Here is a 19,285-nt window from a genome sequence, read left to right as displayed (position 1 = left end):
GTGTGTTGTAAATTATTAAAAAATTACAAAGCGGTTCAGGAAACGGTGGGATAGATGAAGGGTTACGATACAGCGAAGACATAAAGGCCAGAGGATAAAAGACAAATGAGTCAAACTTTATTTGCTTCCTTAAACGTGTTCTGCTGTCATGTTAAAACAATGTGAATTGAACAAGGGGAACTGCGCTCGACTCCACCTAGTTCCTCAAACATGGAATTCAATTATTGCAAATGCACAAAATTTGTATCATTTCCAAATTTGAATGTTGTGATTTGTGTAGAGGAGCTGTGTTGACTTGCCTCCATAGGCTTGTCATGTGAATATTGGGGGGGGGGGGGGGGGGGTCTATATAGGAGTTCCATTGAAGCTAGCAGCAACGTTGAGTAGCTGAGCTCCCAGCTCACCATACTGCCCACCGGGGAGGAACTCGGCCGACAGTTCCCTGTAGGTGCTGCAGACTCGGCGTTCTCGAACGTCCTTCCGGAGAATGCTGTGTTTCCAGTGATGCCGCGCCTCTCCGTACAACATGACCAAAGATCTGCGCGGTAGCGGCACAGCTACATTCACTTCCCCTGGCAGTCCGAGGTGCGGGAGTCCCCGCTCCAGCGACATGGTCAGCACTGTGTCCGACAGCATATTGACGGTGACCAGACGCTCCCCCCACAGCCAGGAGTCGTCCAGGTGGGGGTCAATGGCGGACCCCCGCTGAGGCTGGTAGTCCAGATTGCATTGCTCCACGGGCTGAAAGCCCGTCAAACATTCTTCCTGTTGCATTCGCAGCACTAGTTTTTTACTCAATGGAGGAAGCCCACTGAAATTGGCGAAGCGCACTTTCTTCTTCTTGAAGTTCACTTTTGGGCCAAAGTCCTGTCATAACATAATTGCAAACATTATCCACCATTATTTTCAGACCAGTCATGTTTGACACTATCATCCATACCTGTTTTTTTCGACCCGATTGAGACAGATTCCAGACATCCTTGTCCATGCTGCTTATCAGCTCCTTTTCCTCCTCCTCCGATAAGAAGTCCTCCCACAGGAACACACCGGGAAAGAGGAAGGATGCCGGCTCACCACCTTTGCAAACGGCGAGCATTGACTCTGGGTTGTACAGGAAAAGATGAACAACCTGCATTTACATAGAGATAGTTATTATGCTGAACATTTCATTGATTATAATTGTAATACAGAACTTGACAATTTTTATTTATTTGCCTTAGCAGAGCAAGAAAACAGGACAATTTTGTCCTTGTAGTTATGTTATCAGTAATTTATAAAATAAAGGTGTTCAATTTAACTCAACAAGAAATTAATCAGTAATCTCTTTTTTCAGAAATGTGTTAAACTTTAAACATTGCAGATAACCATACACAAAAGAAGCCGTCACGGTGTGATTTCATGTTTTTATAATTACGGAATAACACGAAGTGAATCCGCGAGAGTACCCATGGCTCGCAATCGCACTAACCCTGTGTGCGACTACCAAATACGTCAATTAATGACAATATATTATAATAACAAGTTACCGTTTCTTCTGGTAATTGACTTTCTTTAAGCTTCTCACACAGAAGACAGCGACGGATACCTTTGCAAGCACAAACAGCTACACTATCCGGAATCATCGTCGTACCCGTATCTTCTTCGTCAGGGACGCGTCGCTTTAAGCAAAGACGACTCCTGTCATCTAGCGGCTAGTTGAGGAACTATTTTAAGACTACGTTCGACGACTACTCGCGTCTGAATGTCACTACATAACTAATCTACATAAAGGAAATGAAGTAACATGTTTAAGATACGTGATGCAATTTAGATACGAAAAGCCCATTCTGTTATTTTGGCCAATTGAAAAAAATAAAACACGTCTGTTAAGCCGCGCCCACCGGAAATACTTCTTACCCCGGGGAAGTCTTGTTGTGCTGTCAGGTCCATGTGCTGTTTGCATATCCAGTAAGTACATTTTGAGGCTTGCATTGCACAGTTTTTGGTTCTAAGTGCAGATTTATGCAAAAGGTGACTCATCTTAAATTGACGCGGAGAACTTGCCTTAATGTGTTCTCTATTCTCTAGCGCAGGGGTGGGCAAACTTTTTGACTTGCGGGCCGAAGTGGGTTCTAAATTTGGACCGGAGGGCCGAACCAGGAGTAGATGGATGTAGTGTTTGTGTGAAGTAATATAAACGACCTGTAAAGGTCATTGCATAAAAGGTTTTGGCCTTTAGTAGGTAGTAAAGTATGGATATTCAAAAAAGGTTTTTTGAAAACAAATGCATTTATTAACAGCATTAAAAAAAAGAAAATTCACCAAAAAACTGCTATCAGTAATTCTCATAAAATACGACACTGTTATTATGAATAACAGTCTCCATCACTTAAGTGCCTGCAGGTCAGATTAATGAAAGATGTTTATCTTATGAGATCACATCAAACGGCAAACATTACGACCGAATATATCATCTTGAAGAATCGGTGAAAGCATACATCCAAATAAAGTAATCAAAACGGCAACATGGTGAGGGGTATCTGAAAATCAGAGCAGAATTTTAACTCACAAACACCTGGTAACAGAGGTGAGGAAACGGGAAACACTTCCTCAAAGTAAGCCTTAAGAACTTTACAGGTTAAGATTAGTCGCAAACAGGTGGTGCATCAATGTCCTTGAGCATCCTGCATTGTTTGAAAATGAGAATGGTCACTAGTTTCAATCCCTGCTATTTGCACAAATCATATTCAAAATGCATTTTTTTACAACAAACTTGAGAGCCTCCCCTTCATTTTCAGTGGGAACAGTGTTGTTGGTCTCCCTTTTTTTGCTAGTGCGTCATAGTCTGGAGTAAAATTTGTTGTGGCAATTCTTAGGAGATATCCGAGGTGTTGGTCCGTTTACCTAGCTCTGTGACGGGTCGATGTTGATGTTCATGTGGCTGAACGTCACGTCGCATACGTCAAGCCAAATTGTCCACTCTTTTTTAAACACTCGGCACTCAGTGTCCACCTTGCTTTTCCTTGGGCGATTCATTTTAATGGAAGGATTCCAGGGGAAGGTTTGTGGGTGGCTTTTGCGTAAAACTGTATCTGAAAGCTCAGCGCGCGAATTACAAGAATGCTGTCGTCACAGCCCACGCTCTAAATTCGGCACTGATACAAATAGAGCGCGAGTGCGCCGTGTCCGTACTACTGAGTACGTACACGCACTTGTGAGTGTGCACCGAGCTTTCTGACACGGCTTCCGGTAGTAAATGCGCAGGCGAGCGGTTCCCCATCTACTGGGGAAACGCAGTCATTGCAGGCAAAACGAACCCCAAAAAATGTTTAATAATACAATTTATTCAGGGTTGGCGGGCCGGATTAAACGGTCCCGTGGGCCGGATGTGGCCCGCGGGCCGTAGTTTGCCCATACCTGCTCTAGCGGCTCGTTCATGACGCTTACAAACTGTTGATTGTTCAATTTGACCTCAAGCTTTCCATGACTTTTCTCCAGAGAAACAATGGTGACAATAACAGAGAAGCTTCTCCTGGAGAAAGGCTCGCCAAAAACGAAGAGACTCGCGGCGATCAAGACACTCAAGTAGACACATTATTTGATACTTTTACCCCCCCCCCCCCACACACACACACACACGCACGCGCGCACGCGAGAAAAAAGTCAAGGGTGTATTCAGATCGGAAAAGTCCTTTAGTCTGCTTGTTTGGTCCAGACCAAAAGCGAACTTAATTTTTTTCTTTTGGTGCGGTTCCTATTCAAACTGTACATTTTGCAAGCGAAGTATATTTTGTAAACACATCCACGCTTGTGATGATCTGTACTCCCATTGGACAGCAATGACCAGAGCGGCACACAAAGCACAGACCCGGAAATGGAGGAAAACATGCGAGTCCTGCGCGCTGCATTCCTGCTCTGCATATTTGTGCTGTTGGCACGGATCTACGCTGTTTGTATTCACACCTGAAGCAAACCGCACCAGAGTTGACCACTTTAAAAAGTGGGTCTCGGTCCGGTTATTTAATCCGCACCAGGATTTGTTTGTGTTTATTCACACCTGCATGAAAGGTCCAGACAAGCGTTAGAATCTAACCCTGGTCCTTTTAAAGGGGACCAAACAGTCAGGTCTGAATACAGCCTAAGTTTTGAGCTCCTTTGCAGTCTCTCCAAGCTCGGACTGACATGTCCAGACTTGCCGGTCAAGCTGCTGTCCCGTCTACGGTCCTTGGAGCGCTGGGATCTTTCTGGGAACAGATTGCAAGAGTTCCCCAAAAGCTTAGAGCTATCCAAGCTGCGCTTCTTGGACCTCAGCGACAACCAGATGGAGGACGTCACCTCTTTGGCGTCTCTGCGCAGCCTGGAGGAGGTCAAGATGGAGGACAACATTTATATTACCGTAAGAGGAACAAAAGAATCGCTTGATGAAATGCTCACTAAGGTGTCATAGTTTGCCATATGAGCGCATTACCAACAATTCCTATTGAATCGACATGGGAAAGGAATGGTGTCGCAATATCCTTTCATACTTTACGCACTATCATGGCACTTTCTATGTTTGTAATTTTTATTTCCCAGGTGAGTGATAATTACAAGTTAATGACGCTGCTGCCCAAATTGCGGAGTTACAACGGTAAAGACATCACCAGTACCGCCAACCACGTGCGCTTCATGTTCACCGAGAACCTGAGAAGCAAGGTACGGAAACTAGCGTCAACTCAAGGGTTCCTCCGTTTTAAGAGGTCCGCTGACAAACTGTCTCTTAGATCAATGCTTTGTGGCGGAGAAATTACAACCACCCAGACCCTCCTGCGCCTGAGAAAACAGCCGTTCTGGAGGAGGACTTTGTTAACGCGGCGCGGAAGCAGGTCAAATATGGACCCAGTTCAGTCAGCGACTTCACAAAATGGAAGGTGAAGCTCTTTTGTCATTGGTTCGGGGCAACTGTGATGAATGAGATGAACATTTTGTACATACTCTTCAGCATTGTCACGATGACTTGATTGTCGTGCTATACCGCAGCTCGTCACCAGAGGGTGCACTAGTACTTGTGCCAGCGTCCTCCAGGAACTGCCACCTCATGTTTTTCATTGTGTGACCGCCAGGTAGAAATCATGGCCAGGGAGCATCTGCGGTCCCTCACGAAACCCAAGGAGGACGTGTCGAACAAGACCAATGTAAATTGAAGTACATTTGAACTTTGCCTTATTCGTCAAGCCATGCTGTTGAGTGAAGGGCTGTTGCCCGTTTTCATGGAAATGGTCAGACCTGTCATTGACGCTGTCGGCACACTTCTCGTTCGGGAGGTTCCGATCCCCGCAAAAAGGAAGCCGGCCCCGGTGCTGATGGATGACGATTTGCGACTGACTCCTCGCAAGAGGGTGCAATCGGATCCCTCCTTGGCTGAGGACGGCCTCAAAAAACGCACGATAAGTGGCGCGGGAGCTGCCTTTGCATTGACGCCTTCGCGCGCCCGTGCCAGGGGAGAGGCCGCCGGTGAGGGAACCGCCAAGAGTGGAGTGAAAGAGAAGACGAGGGATGAGGCCACGAAGAGTATTATCAAGATGCAGGTACTCGAAGTTTCTCTTGCCTTTTGTCCTCCCTCCTCAATGACTACGGCAAGTGGCTCAGTGGCGGTCCCGTTGCGCAGCCGGTGTGTCTGCAGCCTCTTCATATCCTGCAATGCCACAGCAAGGAGGACGACCCGCAAGACTTCTCCACTCAGCTTTGGGACTGCGCCTTCCAACCTCAGCCTGACTTATCTGGTACTTCTATGGCTCACTTGTCTGACATGTCATGACCTGTTGCCATGACAACCTTGTGCACGTGCGTTTTGCACAGGAAGTCGCTTGGTTGCAACGTGCGGTGGAGAGTCTCTGTGCGTGATCGAGTGTGAGACCGGTGCAGTGATGAAGAAATACAGAGTGGCCGGGGAGGTCGGTCTAACGGCGCACTTGCTCACCCGGTTACGAATCGAGCCGAGGCCAGGAGTGGCAGTTTGCCCGTGTTCAACTTGTGGGCTGTGCCTTTTAAAAAAAAAAAGGTTTTATAAACAATACTTGAAGACACGTGACGGATGTCATCGCAGGAGTTCTTTTCGCTAGCCTGGTCCACGGTGCTGATGTCCCGAGGGGGTGGAGCCTTGGCACAGTCCGTCAGCATCCTGGCGGCAGGCGGAAAGCGAGGACTGGTCAAGCTGATCCACCCCCGCTGCAACGTGGCCTACGGCGAGTTACGGGTGAGCCGCAAGGCCTTGTCCGTCCTCCGCTTCGACCCCCGGCAGGGCAACTTCCTCTTCAGTAAGTGTTGCTTTGGCGTCACTGAATGACTGCTCTTTGAGAAGGCGATTCTGAGGGTGGCTCTTTTGCTTTCCGAAACACTCTCGTAGCGGGCTGTTACGACACCAGGATTGTGCTGTGGGACATCGGGGGGCTCGACAGCGAGTACAAGTTTAAAGCGCTGTGGGTACTGTCCAAAGACGGACGCTGATTGCGAAGTAGAGTGGTGGGTGACTGAGCACTTTACCGTGTGTCGCCCTCCTTTGGCATGCGTGCGGACTCCAGGCAGCTGCTGGCGTTGGAGAGTGTCTCCACGCCGCTGCACATCTGCTTGCCGCCCAGTGGACCCGACGCACAACTGCTGGCGGCGTGCGAGGACGGCCTGCGTCTCTACGACGCCATGCCGGCTCCCGCCAAGAGGTCGGTGAGATCGCTTTGACCGCCCATGATGACCTGCCCCAACGTCACCGCTGTCCGCTTGGTTCGCCAAGGTCTGACGGAGTGGAGATCACTTTCCCTATCTACGAGAAGGAAGACATAGAGCACAACTACCGCACCGTGGACGGCATCGCTTTCCTTTCCGGCGACGTCGTAGGTGAGAGGACGCTCGACAGCCGCATTGCATTTTCTACATGAGTTAACGCTGACCTTGCGGTGGCGCTCAGCCTCCAAGAACTTCACGTACGACTGCATCTATTTATGGAGCTGGAGCCAGACGCGATCTCAGCGGCTCGATGAGAGCGGGCACGTGCATGCTGTGGTACTAGCCAAGCTGCGCTGGGCCCAAACAGAGATTCCTTACCTGGCACTCAACACCTGTCCCGGTAGGATTCGTGGCCCTCAGTCGGATGCTTGTTGTTCTTTGCTCCAGGCGACTTAACCGCCCGTCTGCCTTTAGGTCGATCGTACGTCGTGTGCGGCGACCACGAAGGCAAGCTGTGGACGTATCACGTGGCTGATGTCGAGAAGGAGCATTTCCACGGCGAGGAGCCCGTGGAGCCCACGGAGGTGAGCTCAGGAAGCGCAGGGGTGGAGAATGAAACAACCTTGTGGCTTTTGTTGAGCCTCCGCCTTCCTGCTCAGGTGCTTCAGTGGCCCGCCCCCGTACGCGAGGGTCTCGGTTGGGGGGAGGGCCCCTCCATCAACAGCGTGGCCATGGACCCAGACCTCTGGTACCTGGTGGCCCTCAGTGACAAGAATGTGGTGACGGTGTGGAAGAGGGCGGCCTGAGCAATGGCACACAACCTTTGACGACTTTGTGCGAGTAATGACACGTAACGCTACGCTACCGCAGTTTGCAAACATGCAGACCGCCTCTGCGAGCAAGCACACATTTTACTCATTGTATTTTCCCCCCTACTTCCTCCCTCATAATCTGACCACAAGATCCTTTTTGACGTTGACTGTAAATCTTGTCCGAGGCGCAACATTAAAGAGGAACCGATCGTTGTGTGATGCATTGTTTTGATCATTTGGTCCCTGTCCTTTTCCAGAATCTATGCACCAAGTCAGCATAAAATGTAAACATTTTAAAAAGTGTTGTGCTTCTTTTTGCCTCAGTTAACTGCAATGACCAAGCATTTTTCGTTTCTGTGGAATGTCTTTTTGTGGTGGGTGGGTGAGAGCGAGTGTGTGACGCCATGCAAAATGACCAAAACCGGAAAGTGTGTGTGCTTCCGTTCCACTTTACAGCTGAGGCAGCAGCGTTTTTCCTAAAGTTTGCCATTTGACTGATAAAGTACTCTGGGGGCCGATCAAATTTATGAAAAGATATAATTGAAGGATGGAATTACTTGCATTTGTGGCTGAAGATGTTTCTGAAATATCTTATTTGTTTCAAATTCCCCTCACTGTCCATTCTAATCTCTAAGTGTTTCATATCTTCTTGAAATAATTTGCACTGTATTGCAATTACCAGCGAGCTCGTCCTCCCTTTGTTTGCGTGAGGGTGCGTGGGACGTAAGCCCCGCCCCCAACGTCTGTACGGGCCGCTGACTGGTCCCGCGGTTTACGAGTAAATCCTGTCCCCTCCCTCTCCTGGTCCTCACCAACCCCCTTCCTTCAAGCCGCCACCCCAAGCACTCTTCCTCGGCCTCTCAAATTCCCAATCTCATTCGACTCGAGGCCAACTTCGCTCACTGCGGTGCCGTTCTCGGTACTGCAACACAACCTTTGCGAGCAGTGGCCGCCGCGACCCCTAATGGCCTCTTAGCGGGCCGGGCCGGGCCGAGCCGACCCCTCACTCCCTCTCCGTTCGGGAACAGCGTCGCCTGGGACTCGCCGCGAAGATGCTGAGCGGCGCCGCCACCCGGGCCAGGCCAAGGCTGGGCAACCTCTTCCTCGCGCCCACGACCACGATGGCACCGCTAGCACCACTAGCGTCGCCGTCGGTGTCAAACGCGTTCGGCCACCGGCTGAGGTCCACGTCCTCCCTGCAGGGCTTCTCTGAACTGGCCCGAGAGCGCTCCAAGACGGTGACGTCGTTTTACAACCAGTCGGCCATCGACGTCTCCGCGGAGAAGGTGAGGATGATGTGATGACTTTGAGACTAGCAATGGTAGCTTCGACGCTAATGGCTAGCTGGAAGTCAGCTGCGTGCGCTGACGGCCGTTCTCGATGACTTTCTGACGTGTTTCAACGAAAGCGGCCGCAGAACCGCTCGACGAATGAATCCCAACATTCATCCACAGCTCGAAATTTGCACACGTGCGACCCCCGAGTAATGTCATCTTTTGGTTCATGCGGGATTTCAAACGCTATTCAACGCCGTGTGTAATGGTGGCGCGAGGGCGAACGTTTGAACGCCTGACACTAGGCCAGTGGTTCTTAACTTTTTGGGAGGTACCGAACCCCATCAGTATCATATGTGCCTTCACCGAACCCCTGTTGACGGGGGGGGGGGAATGACACACCAGAAAAATCTGTGGGACTTCGGGGGTGGGGGGGAAGAATGGCATACCAGAAAATCTGTGGGGTTTCGGGGGGGGGGGGGGGGAGGAAATGACGTAACAGAAAATCTGTGAAAACAAATTACATACCTGGAAATCAATGTGTCTTCTGCTGCTGCCTTTGAGAGATCAGTTCAGCTATGCGTAGCTTCACCTTGGCAAGTGCCACTCTCATGTCATGTCTCATGTTCCTTTTCTTCGTTTTTATGTCCAGCATCCTCGAAAAGTCAAAGTCAAAGTCAGCTTTATTGTCAATTTCTCCACATGCCAAAGACACACAAAGAAACCGAAATTTCGTTCCCCCCTATCCCACGGTGACAAGACATGGCTCACAACAGACAAACAAGTAAACAAGTATAACAAAAGCGTGCTGAATAAATAAAGAATAAATAACACAACAATAAATAAATAAGAGGAGCAGGAAAAAAAAAGAAAGGAGCAAGTGCGCGTACAGCAGACATTCCCGAAAATAGCGCAACAGTGCCGCACGCTACGCAGAAGGGGGTAGCGAGTTCAGGGCCCTAACAGCCTGGAGAAAGAAGCTGTTGGCGAGTCTGGTGGTGCGGGAGCGCAGGCTCCTGTACCTCTTCCCAGAGGGCAGAAGGTCAAACAAAGAGTGAGCCGGGTGACTCACATCTCTGGCAATCGAGGTTGCCTTGCGGGCGAGATGGGAGGTGTAAATGTCCTTCAGGGAGTGGAGCGAAGCACCAATAATCTTACCAGCCGTATTCACTATGCGCTGCAGGGCCTTCAAGTTCTGTTCAGTGCCGTTACCACCCCAGACAGCGATGCAACTGGTGAGGACGCTCTCAATGGTGCCACGGTAGAATGTAGACAGGACTGCCTGAGGAGCACATGAGCTTTCTTTGCCAGTGACGAGGTGTTAGCGGACCAGGAGAGGTCCTCACTGATGTGCACCCCCAGGAAGTTGGTGCAGCTCACCCTCTCCACCACAGCACCGTCGATGATCAGCGGCAGGTGTGTTGTGTGACCCTTCCGGAAGTCAACAATGATTTCCTTGGTCTTATTGACGTTCAGCAGGAGGTTGTTGTCCCTGCACCACGTGGTCAGAAGGTCAACTTCCGACCTGTACCGAGTCTCGTCGCCCTTCGTGATGAGACCCACCAGAGTCGTGTCGTCAGCAAACTTCACTATGCGGTTGTCACTGTAGGTCGCAGTGCAGTCATGCGTCAGCAGGGTGAAGAGCAATGGACTGAGCACGCAGCCCTGGGGGGCCCCCGTGCTCAGCGTGATGCTGGCGGAGATTTTGTCGCCAACACGCACCACCTGAGGCCTCTGAGAGAGGAAGTCCAGTACTCACAGAGATATGTTGTAACAAATGGTATAAAAAAATCCAGGGCTTTCTTAGCAATAACTGGATACTTGTTCATTTGTCGACACCAAAATGTTGAGAGCGTTGTTGTTCTGAAGAGTTGCTGTTGAACCCCGGCTCTGCTGAATTTCAATGATTTCGTCGAGGAATTCATCATTGACATCTGCTGTTTCAACAGCAAACGTGAACGGCTGTCTCACCCATGTTGGATATGACTGTATTGTAGGGAAATATCCGTCAAGAGACTTTGCAAGGTCATCTAAGTGCGTGGCAATTGTTTGCTTCAGTTCCGTGGATACAGAAATATCTCCGATTCCAGACACATCTTCGATCTTACTTGCACAGTCGTTCAGAAGCGGGAAGTTTGAGAAGTTATTGTTCTCAGTTCGTCGTTTCCATAACGGTAGTTTTTATTGAAAAGCCTTCAGGTGTTCTTCCGCTTCCATGATATTGACTCCACCACCCTGCATCTGCTGATTGAGATGATTGAGAGCTGCGAATATATCAGCCATGTACGCTAAAATGAGAATGAACTCAGGATTTTTGAAGCAATCTGCATGGCAGTGTTGGTGCTCTTGCAAAAACAGGGCTAATTCCACACGCATGGCAAAAACACAATTCAGCACCTGTCCCCGGGATAACCACCGAATATTAGAATGGAACAGAAGTACCTCAAATTCAGAGCCCATTTTTACACAGCTCACTGAAGATGCGGAGCCTCAGAGCACTTTTTCGCACATAGTTCACACATTCCACCACAGTTTTTAATACTTCTGCCATTTTTGGAGATAAGGTTTTTGTTGCCAACGCATGGCTGTCCAGAATACCATGCGTCACAATGATGTGTGGTGCATCGGCCTTTACTAGCACACCAAAACCAGACTTTCTTCCCAGCATGACTGGAGCTCCGTCCGTACAAACTGCAGTAACCATATCCCATGAAAGATTGTTGTCTCTGAAGAAGTCATCCACAAGCTTCTTCACATCGGCTGCCCTGTTGTTGTGAGAGGCTTACAAAATAAAAGCTCTTCTTTTATCACGTCGTCTTTCACATAGCGTACAAAAACAGCAAGCTGGCTTAGATCAGAAACATCTGTGGTTTTGTCGAGTTGAAGGCTGAATTTTGCCGGGCTTGAAATGAGATCTGCGACTACTTGAGCCAAGATGTCTTTACTCATTTCTTCTATTCTGTCACTGACGGTGTCATTTGAAAGGGGAATTTGGGATAATTTACCTTCGGCCGCTGTTCCGAGTATCAGATTCGCCATCTTCAATGCAGCTGGTTTCACAAGTGTTTCACCAATGGTGTGTGGCTTGCCCTGCTTTGCGATCAGGTAAGCAACTTCGTACGATGCTGTCAGGATCGGTTTGTTAACAGGTACAAATCCAAGAGCAGGCAGAATGGCCTTTTCATCGAATCTGAGTGGAGTGGAGGGGGCGGGGCGGAGGGGGCAATTACAAACCAGCTCTGCCGAACCCCTGAAGCCGTCTCACTGAACCCCTGGGGTTCGATCGAACCCAGGTTAAGAACCACTGCACTAGGCTTTGCATATTCAACGACGCAATGTTTTTTTGTCAACTGTAAAGTTTATGTAAATAAGTCTGACATCGTGGGATGATGGCGCGAACGGGACGCTTTCAGCGTGAGCGATTTTTGTTCCACGCGCTGAACACAGCAGGATGTTTTTCAGCTACAGTTTCCATCTGTTGTCCCACTCAACAACAAATTGCTCACTGGATTTGCGCGCACTTTGCGGGATTGTATTTCACTGTGAAAGCTCTACGTTCGATTTCAAAGGTTTACAATTTCCCGCAGAGGCCGCAGCAAAGCACTATTTTGGTCAAAATGTAACCCGACAATCTCAGGGCATTGTTCATAGGCCGAAAGTTGCAACAAAATGGTGGCAAAGCACTACTTTGGTCTAAAGGGAGGTCCAACTGCATTCAACAATGTTGCAAAATAGTGATCTTGGTCTCAAATTTAGACTGTAAATGAAACTCATTAATTCCCCCCAATGTAGTTCCTTGGAACCAAGGTGCTACAAAATTGTGGCACGCCAAAATGAAGTTCCCTGTTCACTTTGACGTTCTTGGAAGTTCTTGGCCCTGGGGTGCCAAGAAGTGGAGGAAACGCTCGTTTTTAGGTTAAATAATTCACATTCCACTTCAGCATGATTTCTGATAATAATTCAGGATTATTGCAAAATGGCAGCAATGCATTACTTTTGTTCAAGTGAAGTGCCACAATTCACGCCATTATACTTCCTCTGTACCAAGGTGGCACAAAAAAGCACCATCAAAATGACACCAAAGTAATACTTTTGGTTGCCTGAGAACAAAGCGGCAACGAGTTACGAGTTCCCGAAAATATCAAATATATTGATCGTATTGTGCCTCGCGTAGCCAACACTGCTGATGTGATGCCATGCTGATTGGCGGATATGTCGCGCAGGCCTCGGTGCGACTCACTTTAGCCACTTTGCTGTATGCCGGAAAGTCACCAGACGGACACCACATCCTGGTAGGGGCTGCACCCCGTACGTCCACACACCCATCCGTCCACAAGCCCGTTCGTCTCACCAAATGTTTTGTGTGCTTTGCCAGAGTAGTGCCAAGTACCTGCACAAGGAGCTCCCAGTGCGCATCGCCCACCGCATCAAGGGCTTTCGCAGCCTGCCCTTCATCGTGGGCTGCAATCCCACCATCCTGCAAGTGGTAAGAGGACCCGCTGTCTCTATTTGCTTTTTGGACACAAAAGTTGGGAAGGAGATAGATAAAAGATAAACTTCTTATAATAATCTTGCCACGCGTTCCCACCATTGAGTCGCTCATAAGCGACATGCGGCCTCTGTCTCTTTTGTTTTGGCTTTTCTTTTGGGGTGGGGGGGGTGAACTTTGCCCCACATTCTTCCTTCCCGCATTGCGCAGAACAATTCCCTCCCGCCGACCCAACTTGGTTTCTCGGTTCTGATTCGTCCCATGGTCTAAGAGGAGGGAACTTGCTCTAACTTTTGTCACATGGAAAATGTGTTAGAGGTCCTGCGAGGCCCAGCGAGGGGCGTCCTGCTGGCAACGCTGAAGCCCCTTTATGCCCCCCCTCTCTTTCTCGTTGCAGCACGAGCTCTATATTCGAGCGTACCACATGCTCAGCGACTTCCCCCCTGTGAGTAAGACACACACACACGCCACGGGTTCAGCTCAAGTTCAAGCTCCTCATGGGATGCGGGCACCTACCTGCCTACCGTGCCCCTTTGTCAAAACGAAGGCCACTTTGGTGCCGCTAGGGAACAGTCGCATTGGAGCGCCACGAACGATGTCGTCGCCTGGTGTTTCCAGCTCTGTTCCTGGCAGTGGCTTTGTTCTGCCGTTGCGCAAAGTCTGACATTTTCAGGCTCTTAGTTCTCTGCTCTCTTGACTTGATGCGGGAGTACGAGAAAGCGGAGCCGCGAGCATGATCCCAAATTGAGGAGCATGCGCGTGAACGTGCGCGGGCGTTGCAGATTGCCGACCAGGAGGCGGAGGCGGGCTTCTGCAAGCTGGTGCAGCAGTTGCTGGACGACCACAAGGACGTGGTCACCATGCTGGCTCAGGGCTTCAGGGAGTGCCGCAAGCACGTGCGAGTGAGCCTCAGCCGGCCAGCGCCTTTGCACCTTTTTCTGCCTTTTCACCCGGCCGTCTTTTATTCTCGCTCATCCCAGGACGAGACCATTCTCCGCGCTTTCCTAGACACCACACTGTGCTCTCGTCTGGGAATACGAATGTTAGCCACTCATCATCTGGCCCTGCACCAAGATAACGTACGTCCGTTTGCCCAAGTAATCGCCACCCGCTGCGTTCTGAACCAGAACGCAAACAAATGTGCTGCTTTGACTTTTCATCGACATGCTTATTCCTCACAAATAACAAATGCGCCCGCCGATCTAACGATTTCCTTTGTGGCGATTGCAGCCTGACTTTGTGGGCATCATCTGCAGGCGTTTATCCCCCAAGAAGATCATTGAGAAGTGGGTGGACTTTGCTAGGTGAGCGCCTCCCTTTGATTGCCGGCGCTTTGTTTTGGCGCGCGTCCACACCGTGTGTACATTGACTTGAGAGGGCGCGGGCCGAGCGGCTCCTCACACGGATGCGTGCACTCAGGCGTCTGTGTGAGCATCAGTACGGCAACGCTCCCCTAGTGCGCATCAACGGCCACGTGGCGGCGCGCTTCCCCTTCATCCCGCTGCCGCTTGACTACATCCTGCCTGAGCTGCTCAAGAACGCCATGAGGTACGCGCGCGGGCGGCAAGACGCACAGAGACCATCTGTCTCACGTGGCAGGCGTTGCCATCAGGGCCACCATGGAGAGCCACTTGGACACGCCCTACAATGTCCCCGACGTGGTGGTCACCATCGCCAACAACGACACCGACTTCGTCATCAGGTAAGTGGCCGGGGGCCGTATCGCCGGGACCCGAGATGTAACCTTATCTGTCCCTCCTGCTCCCGCACAGGATTGCGGACCGCGGTGGCGGCATCCCGCACAGCATCATCGACAAGGTGACAGATTATCACTTCAGCACGGCCGAGGAGAGTGCGCAGGACCCTCGCATGAACAACTTGTTCAACAACATCACCAACAGCGGCAACCAGTCCGGACCCATGCACGGGTAGCCCTTTTGCTTCATTGAGTAGGGGGCGAGGCATTCTATAGTGTGTCTTTTTTTTTTTTTTTCTTCTTCTTCTCAGGTTCGGTTTCGGGCTTCCGACGTCACGGGCGTACGCTGAGTATCTCGGGGGCTCGCTGTCCATCCAGTCCATGCAGGGCATCGGCACCGACCTCTACTTGCGTCTGCGCCACATCGACGGCAAGGGCGAAAGCTTTCGAGTGTGATCCCTCCCACCGCGCCTTTGCCATTTCTGCAAAATTTTCCCTTCTTTATTGGTATCCACCTTCCTCAAATTGGCTGTAGACGGATTATAAGCTATGTTAGCTCTTGAGTTGAGGACTTGACTCTTGCTTTTTGTAGCCTGTTTTTGGATTAGTTTGTCAAGACAAAAACTGTCCATGATGGCCATGGTGGCAAAAAAAGTTACTATTTGTTTAAGGAAGATGAAGGATCAATGGAGCTGCCATTAAAAAAAGCTTTTTTTTGTCCACAAGATTTTTTTTGTGGGGGTGGCACAACCATTTGCCTTTTTCATCGCGCCCATTTTTGTTGTTTGTTGCTATTGTCCTTATCTTTACTATAGTTTGGCTTTTTGCTGCGTTTGCGTATCACAACCGCAGAAGTATTTTCAGCTTATATTTGTTTCGTTATAAGCAAACGTGTTTGAAGAATTTTGTCATACAAGGATGTGTCTGTGACTAAATGTTGCTTCCATGCAGCACACAATGTCAACAAAAGCACATATCCACATTTTCCCCTTTTTTTGCATTCGCATAGACGTGTATTTTGCTGACCCCTTTAGCCTTTGAAAAAAGATGGCATTAATCTGCCAATTAAGGAGGTCTCATGCAGGTGGACAATCTTTCACAGTTTGTTGAATTAAGCTGTTAGTTTAATTATGCATTTTTGTCACATTGTTTAAGGTTTGACACAATCTCATGTAAATATATAGTCGGAGTGCATGTGAGAAGTCACAATGTTGGAGACGGGTGTGCCCACTGCTGGTTGAAAAATGAAACACCAGCTGACTGGGAAAAAAACATTTGGAGGCGCAGCCGTTTAGTTGTGAAGTCTGACTTTAAGTTAGTTCTTAAGTCTGATTGTTCAACTTTGTGTACATTTTGCCCTATGGTGAAATACTGACAGAAAAAGAAGCATTTCGCTCTGATTCCTTACCATTTTACAGGGATGAGAATCTTTCGCTGATCCGCGGATTTCCGTGGTTTTTTTCCGTCGGCAGTATCATTTTCGTGAATCGTGTAGATCCGTTGACAAAATTGTTTTTATATGGGGGGGGGGGGGGCGGCTGGCAACAGTATTGCGACAACAGCCAGCGCTACTTTCGTCACATCATTTGCCTACCCATTGGCCTAATTAGCCAGTATGGCGAACGTTTTAGAGAAAACAGTCGGGGATCGTGCCAGGGAAATAGACAAGTCGAACGGTATCAAGAACTGCTTCAGATGGGCATATCTCGAGAGCAGCGTCATCGTACAACTCGGGACACAAAGACGCTCTTAAAGCAATGCGACAGTGAGCGCCCGGCGCGCTGCGGTTGCGCGATCGGAATAAATTAAGCTCCCTGCGCACTGAGGTCCACTTAAATTTTGGAAGGTACATCAGGACTTGAAAAATATTTTCAAAATTTCAGCGCGGAGCAGTTGGGCAGTCGGCGACGCGCTACTGTTGCGCATTCGGGGGTGCGCTGCAGTTGCGCGATCGGACAAAATGCGCAAATGAAAAATGCTTTAAAAAGTCTTGGAACGGATTAAAAACATTTCCATTGTTTGTAATACGAAAAATAGGTTCGGAATTCAACCGATTCGTTTCTCGAACCGCCTTCTGGAACGGATTGTGGTCGAAAACCGAGGCTTGACTATTATATTCACCTTGGTAGCCCACCAAGCAGGATTTTTTTTTTAAACAAAACTGTTGAAATTGAGTGACGAAATGGTTTTGGGGTTGCTATACTGCCAAAATCCAGGAGTTTCCAGGACGCTTTTCCCCCTGAGCCCCCTCCGGGGCGTTGCCCCTGGCCCCCTGCGGCCCCCAATAGGGGCCTGTGGGCCCTGTGGCCCCCAATAGGGGCCTGTGGCCTACTGCGGCCCCCATTAGGGGGTGCCTGCAGCCTTTGGCTCCCCCAGTGGGGCATGCGGCCCCCAGACCCCGGCTACTTTTCAGTGTTTTTTTTTTTTCATTTGCTGTTCTCATCCCTGATTTTAGTTACTATTTTACCGACCTATTCTCCACATTAAACAAATGTATTGTTTGGACCTTAAAGTCCCAATGATCGCCGTCACACACACATCTGGGAGTGGTGAAATTCTCACTGGGCCGCTGTGAGGATTTGTTCCCCCCTGTAGTAAGTTGGGCTAGGAAGGAGGCAACCTGTTCAAATTTGCCACACTACCTGAACAGACTCCCAGGAAGACAGAGAAAGAGTCAAAGTCAAAGTCAGCTTTATTGTCAATTTCTCCACATGCCAAAGACACACAAAGAAACCGAAATTTCGTTCCCCCCTATCCCACGGTGACAAGACATGGCTCACAACAGACAAACATGTAAACAAGTATAACAAAAGCGTGCTGAATAAATAATGAATAAATAACACAACAATAAATAAATAAATAAATAAGAGGAGCAGGAAAAAAAAAAGGAGCAAGTGCGCGTACAGCAGACATTCCCGAAAATAGCGCAGCAGTGCCGCACGCTACGCAGAAGGGGGTAGCGAGTTCAGGGCCCTAACAGCCTGGAGTCAGTCGATGTCCAGGACTCAACGTTCTCAAAATCGGAGGAGGTCAGAAATTCACACGGGGCCGCTGTGAGGATTTGTTCACTTCCCTCCTTATAACTTGGGCTGGGAAGGAGACAACCTGTTCAAATTTGCCACACTATCTGAACAGACCCCCAGGGAGACAGAGAAAGATTCAGTCGATGTCCAGGACTCACGATTCTCAAAATGGGAGGGGGCCACAAATTCTCACAGGGCCGCTGTGAGGATTTGTTCACCCCCTGTAACTTGGGCTGGGAAGGAGACACCTGTTCAAATTTGCCACACTACCTTAACAGACCCCCGGGAAGACAGAAAAGAAGCCAGTCGATGTCCAGGACTCACCGTTCTCAAATTCTCACAGGTTTACATTTTTATAGAGTTCCTGTTACAATTTTTATCCCCCCTCCCCACCACCTGTCACTTTGCTTGGGACAAAAGGAGCGTTCAGAACTGAAATTCTGTCTCAATCATTCATTCAAATCAATTCACTCAAATCATTCTCGTTATGAATGATTTCATCACAAAACGTGCGTGGCTTTTTCTTAAATGAACACTTTTTACATTGCTGTAGTGTCAGCATTTAATTATAATCCACTATGTCATTTCAATGCAAATTAATAAATGCACCAATATATAGTTACTTTGAAAATGCTTGAATAATCAAAATGGATGAATGATGATCACAATTAAGTATCAGGTCTCCTTTGTAATATATACTCCTTGTAGCATGTAATGCTCCCCAAAAAGTGGAGCTCCTTTACATCGAGGTTTATGCAAAGAGCTCACGTAATTATATCGTTGCTTTTTGGTGAAGTGATTGAGTATTCCGTCTGTGCGATTGGTCTTTGAACGTACCTCGTGTCAACGGCAGAACGCGAATGAACTTAAAGAAATAAAATGGAATAAACCCTTTCTAAAAATGAAAATTTTCACACGCCAGCAACTTTCTTAAAATTCATCACGTGACGTCTAAAGCATGACAGAGTCCGCTTTACGTCACGTGGTTTGCATATAATGAGGCGTGGCTGCAAACAGGTCTGTTGAAGCTAAATCTCGTTGAACCAAACATCTGCAACTGTCTTAAAATTCATCACGTGACGTGTGAAGCGACAGAGTTCGTGATTTTCATTAATCACTGTCCGCTTTACATCATCCTCTTTAGCAGGAAGCGAGATGGAAATGATTTCTCTTCAAAGCGACATTTGGCGTTAATAAATAATCAAAGTCGAAATGTCATAGAATTGGATTTGGGCGAAAAGATGGCGACGGATGCTGGATGTGCTGGTTGCCCGCAAACAAAATCTGAGATTTTGGTCTCTAAAACAGCAGAT

At 48.8% G+C, this 19,285-nt stretch overlaps 3 protein-coding genes and 1 long non-coding RNA gene across 12 annotated transcripts; 2 read left to right on the top strand and 2 right to left on the bottom strand.

Moving 5' to 3' along the window:
- Positions 1 to 95: 95 nt before the first annotated feature.
- Positions 96 to 1,800, bottom strand: alkbh4 (alkB homolog 4, lysine demethylase). 4 transcript variants are annotated; one of them, XM_088398625.1, is made up of 3 exons: positions 1,586 to 1,800; positions 941 to 1,101; positions 96 to 867 (listed from the first exon to the last, which is right to left on the bottom strand). In XM_088398625.1, the coding sequence occupies exons 1-3, from the start codon at positions 1,620 to 1,622 to the stop codon at positions 346 to 348; spliced, it is 720 nt and encodes a 239-aa protein (XP_088254751.1). In that variant the 5' UTR covers positions 1,623 to 1,800; the 3' UTR covers positions 96 to 345. The 4 variants fall into 4 exon arrangements, with proteins under 4 accessions (XP_088254751.1, XP_088254753.1, XP_088254752.1 ...); XM_088398627.1 differs by having other exon boundaries at positions 1,527 to 1,794; XM_088398626.1 differs by having other exon boundaries at positions 941 to 1,129; positions 1,586 to 1,793.
- A 23-nt stretch (positions 1,801 to 1,823) lies between these two features.
- lrwd1 (leucine-rich repeats and WD repeat domain containing 1) lies at positions 1,824 to 7,709 on the top strand. 3 transcript variants are annotated; one of them, XM_088398610.1, is made up of 16 exons: positions 1,824 to 1,947; positions 3,478 to 3,564; positions 4,141 to 4,375; positions 4,555 to 4,674; positions 4,743 to 4,889; positions 5,086 to 5,153; positions 5,243 to 5,546; positions 5,627 to 5,741; positions 5,818 to 5,912; positions 6,065 to 6,275; positions 6,365 to 6,437; positions 6,540 to 6,674; positions 6,746 to 6,849; positions 6,920 to 7,078; positions 7,153 to 7,262; positions 7,338 to 7,709. In XM_088398610.1, exons 1-16 carry the CDS (start codon positions 1,928 to 1,930, stop codon positions 7,482 to 7,484), a joined length of 2,130 nt encoding a protein of 709 aa, XP_088254736.1. In that variant the 5' UTR covers positions 1,824 to 1,927; the 3' UTR covers positions 7,485 to 7,709. The 3 variants fall into 3 exon arrangements, with proteins under 3 accessions (XP_088254736.1, XP_088254737.1, XP_088254738.1); XM_088398611.1 differs by having other exon boundaries at positions 1,825 to 1,947; positions 5,082 to 5,153; positions 5,283 to 5,546; XM_088398612.1 differs by lacking the exon at positions 1,824 to 1,947 and having other exon boundaries at positions 3,496 to 3,564; positions 3,817 to 4,375.
- Positions 5,817 to 17,361, bottom strand: LOC148385913 (uncharacterized). Its single transcript, XR_015863058.1, has 2 exons — positions 16,358 to 17,361; positions 5,817 to 13,276 (listed from the first exon to the last, which is right to left on the bottom strand). It is a non-coding gene; the product is annotated as an uncharacterized LOC148385913 (long non-coding RNA).
- Positions 8,292 to 16,335, top strand: bckdk (branched chain keto acid dehydrogenase kinase). 4 transcript variants are annotated; one of them, XM_088398622.1, is made up of 11 exons: positions 8,292 to 8,776; positions 12,988 to 13,056; positions 13,140 to 13,250; positions 13,651 to 13,698; positions 14,036 to 14,155; positions 14,234 to 14,332; positions 14,484 to 14,557; positions 14,673 to 14,801; positions 14,853 to 14,955; positions 15,026 to 15,181; positions 15,261 to 16,335. In XM_088398622.1, exons 1-11 carry the CDS (start codon positions 8,543 to 8,545, stop codon positions 15,297 to 15,299), a joined length of 1,182 nt encoding a protein of 393 aa, XP_088254748.1. In that variant the 5' UTR covers positions 8,292 to 8,542; the 3' UTR covers positions 15,300 to 16,335. The 4 variants fall into 4 exon arrangements, with proteins under 4 accessions (XP_088254748.1, XP_088254747.1, XP_088254746.1 ...); XM_088398621.1 differs by having other exon boundaries at positions 8,293 to 8,776; positions 14,036 to 14,149; positions 14,866 to 14,955; XM_088398620.1 differs by having other exon boundaries at positions 8,294 to 8,776; positions 14,866 to 14,955.
- Positions 17,362 to 19,285: the final 1,924 nt, after the last annotated feature.

Source organism: Syngnathus floridae, chromosome 15 (genome assembly GCF_059516105.1).
Source record: "Syngnathus floridae isolate MCC-2025c chromosome 15, RoL_Sflo_1.0, whole genome shotgun sequence".
Lineage (NCBI taxonomy): Eukaryota > Metazoa > Chordata > Actinopteri > Syngnathiformes > Syngnathidae > Syngnathus > Syngnathus floridae.
This window is presented reverse-complemented; position numbering and strand designations above follow the sequence as displayed.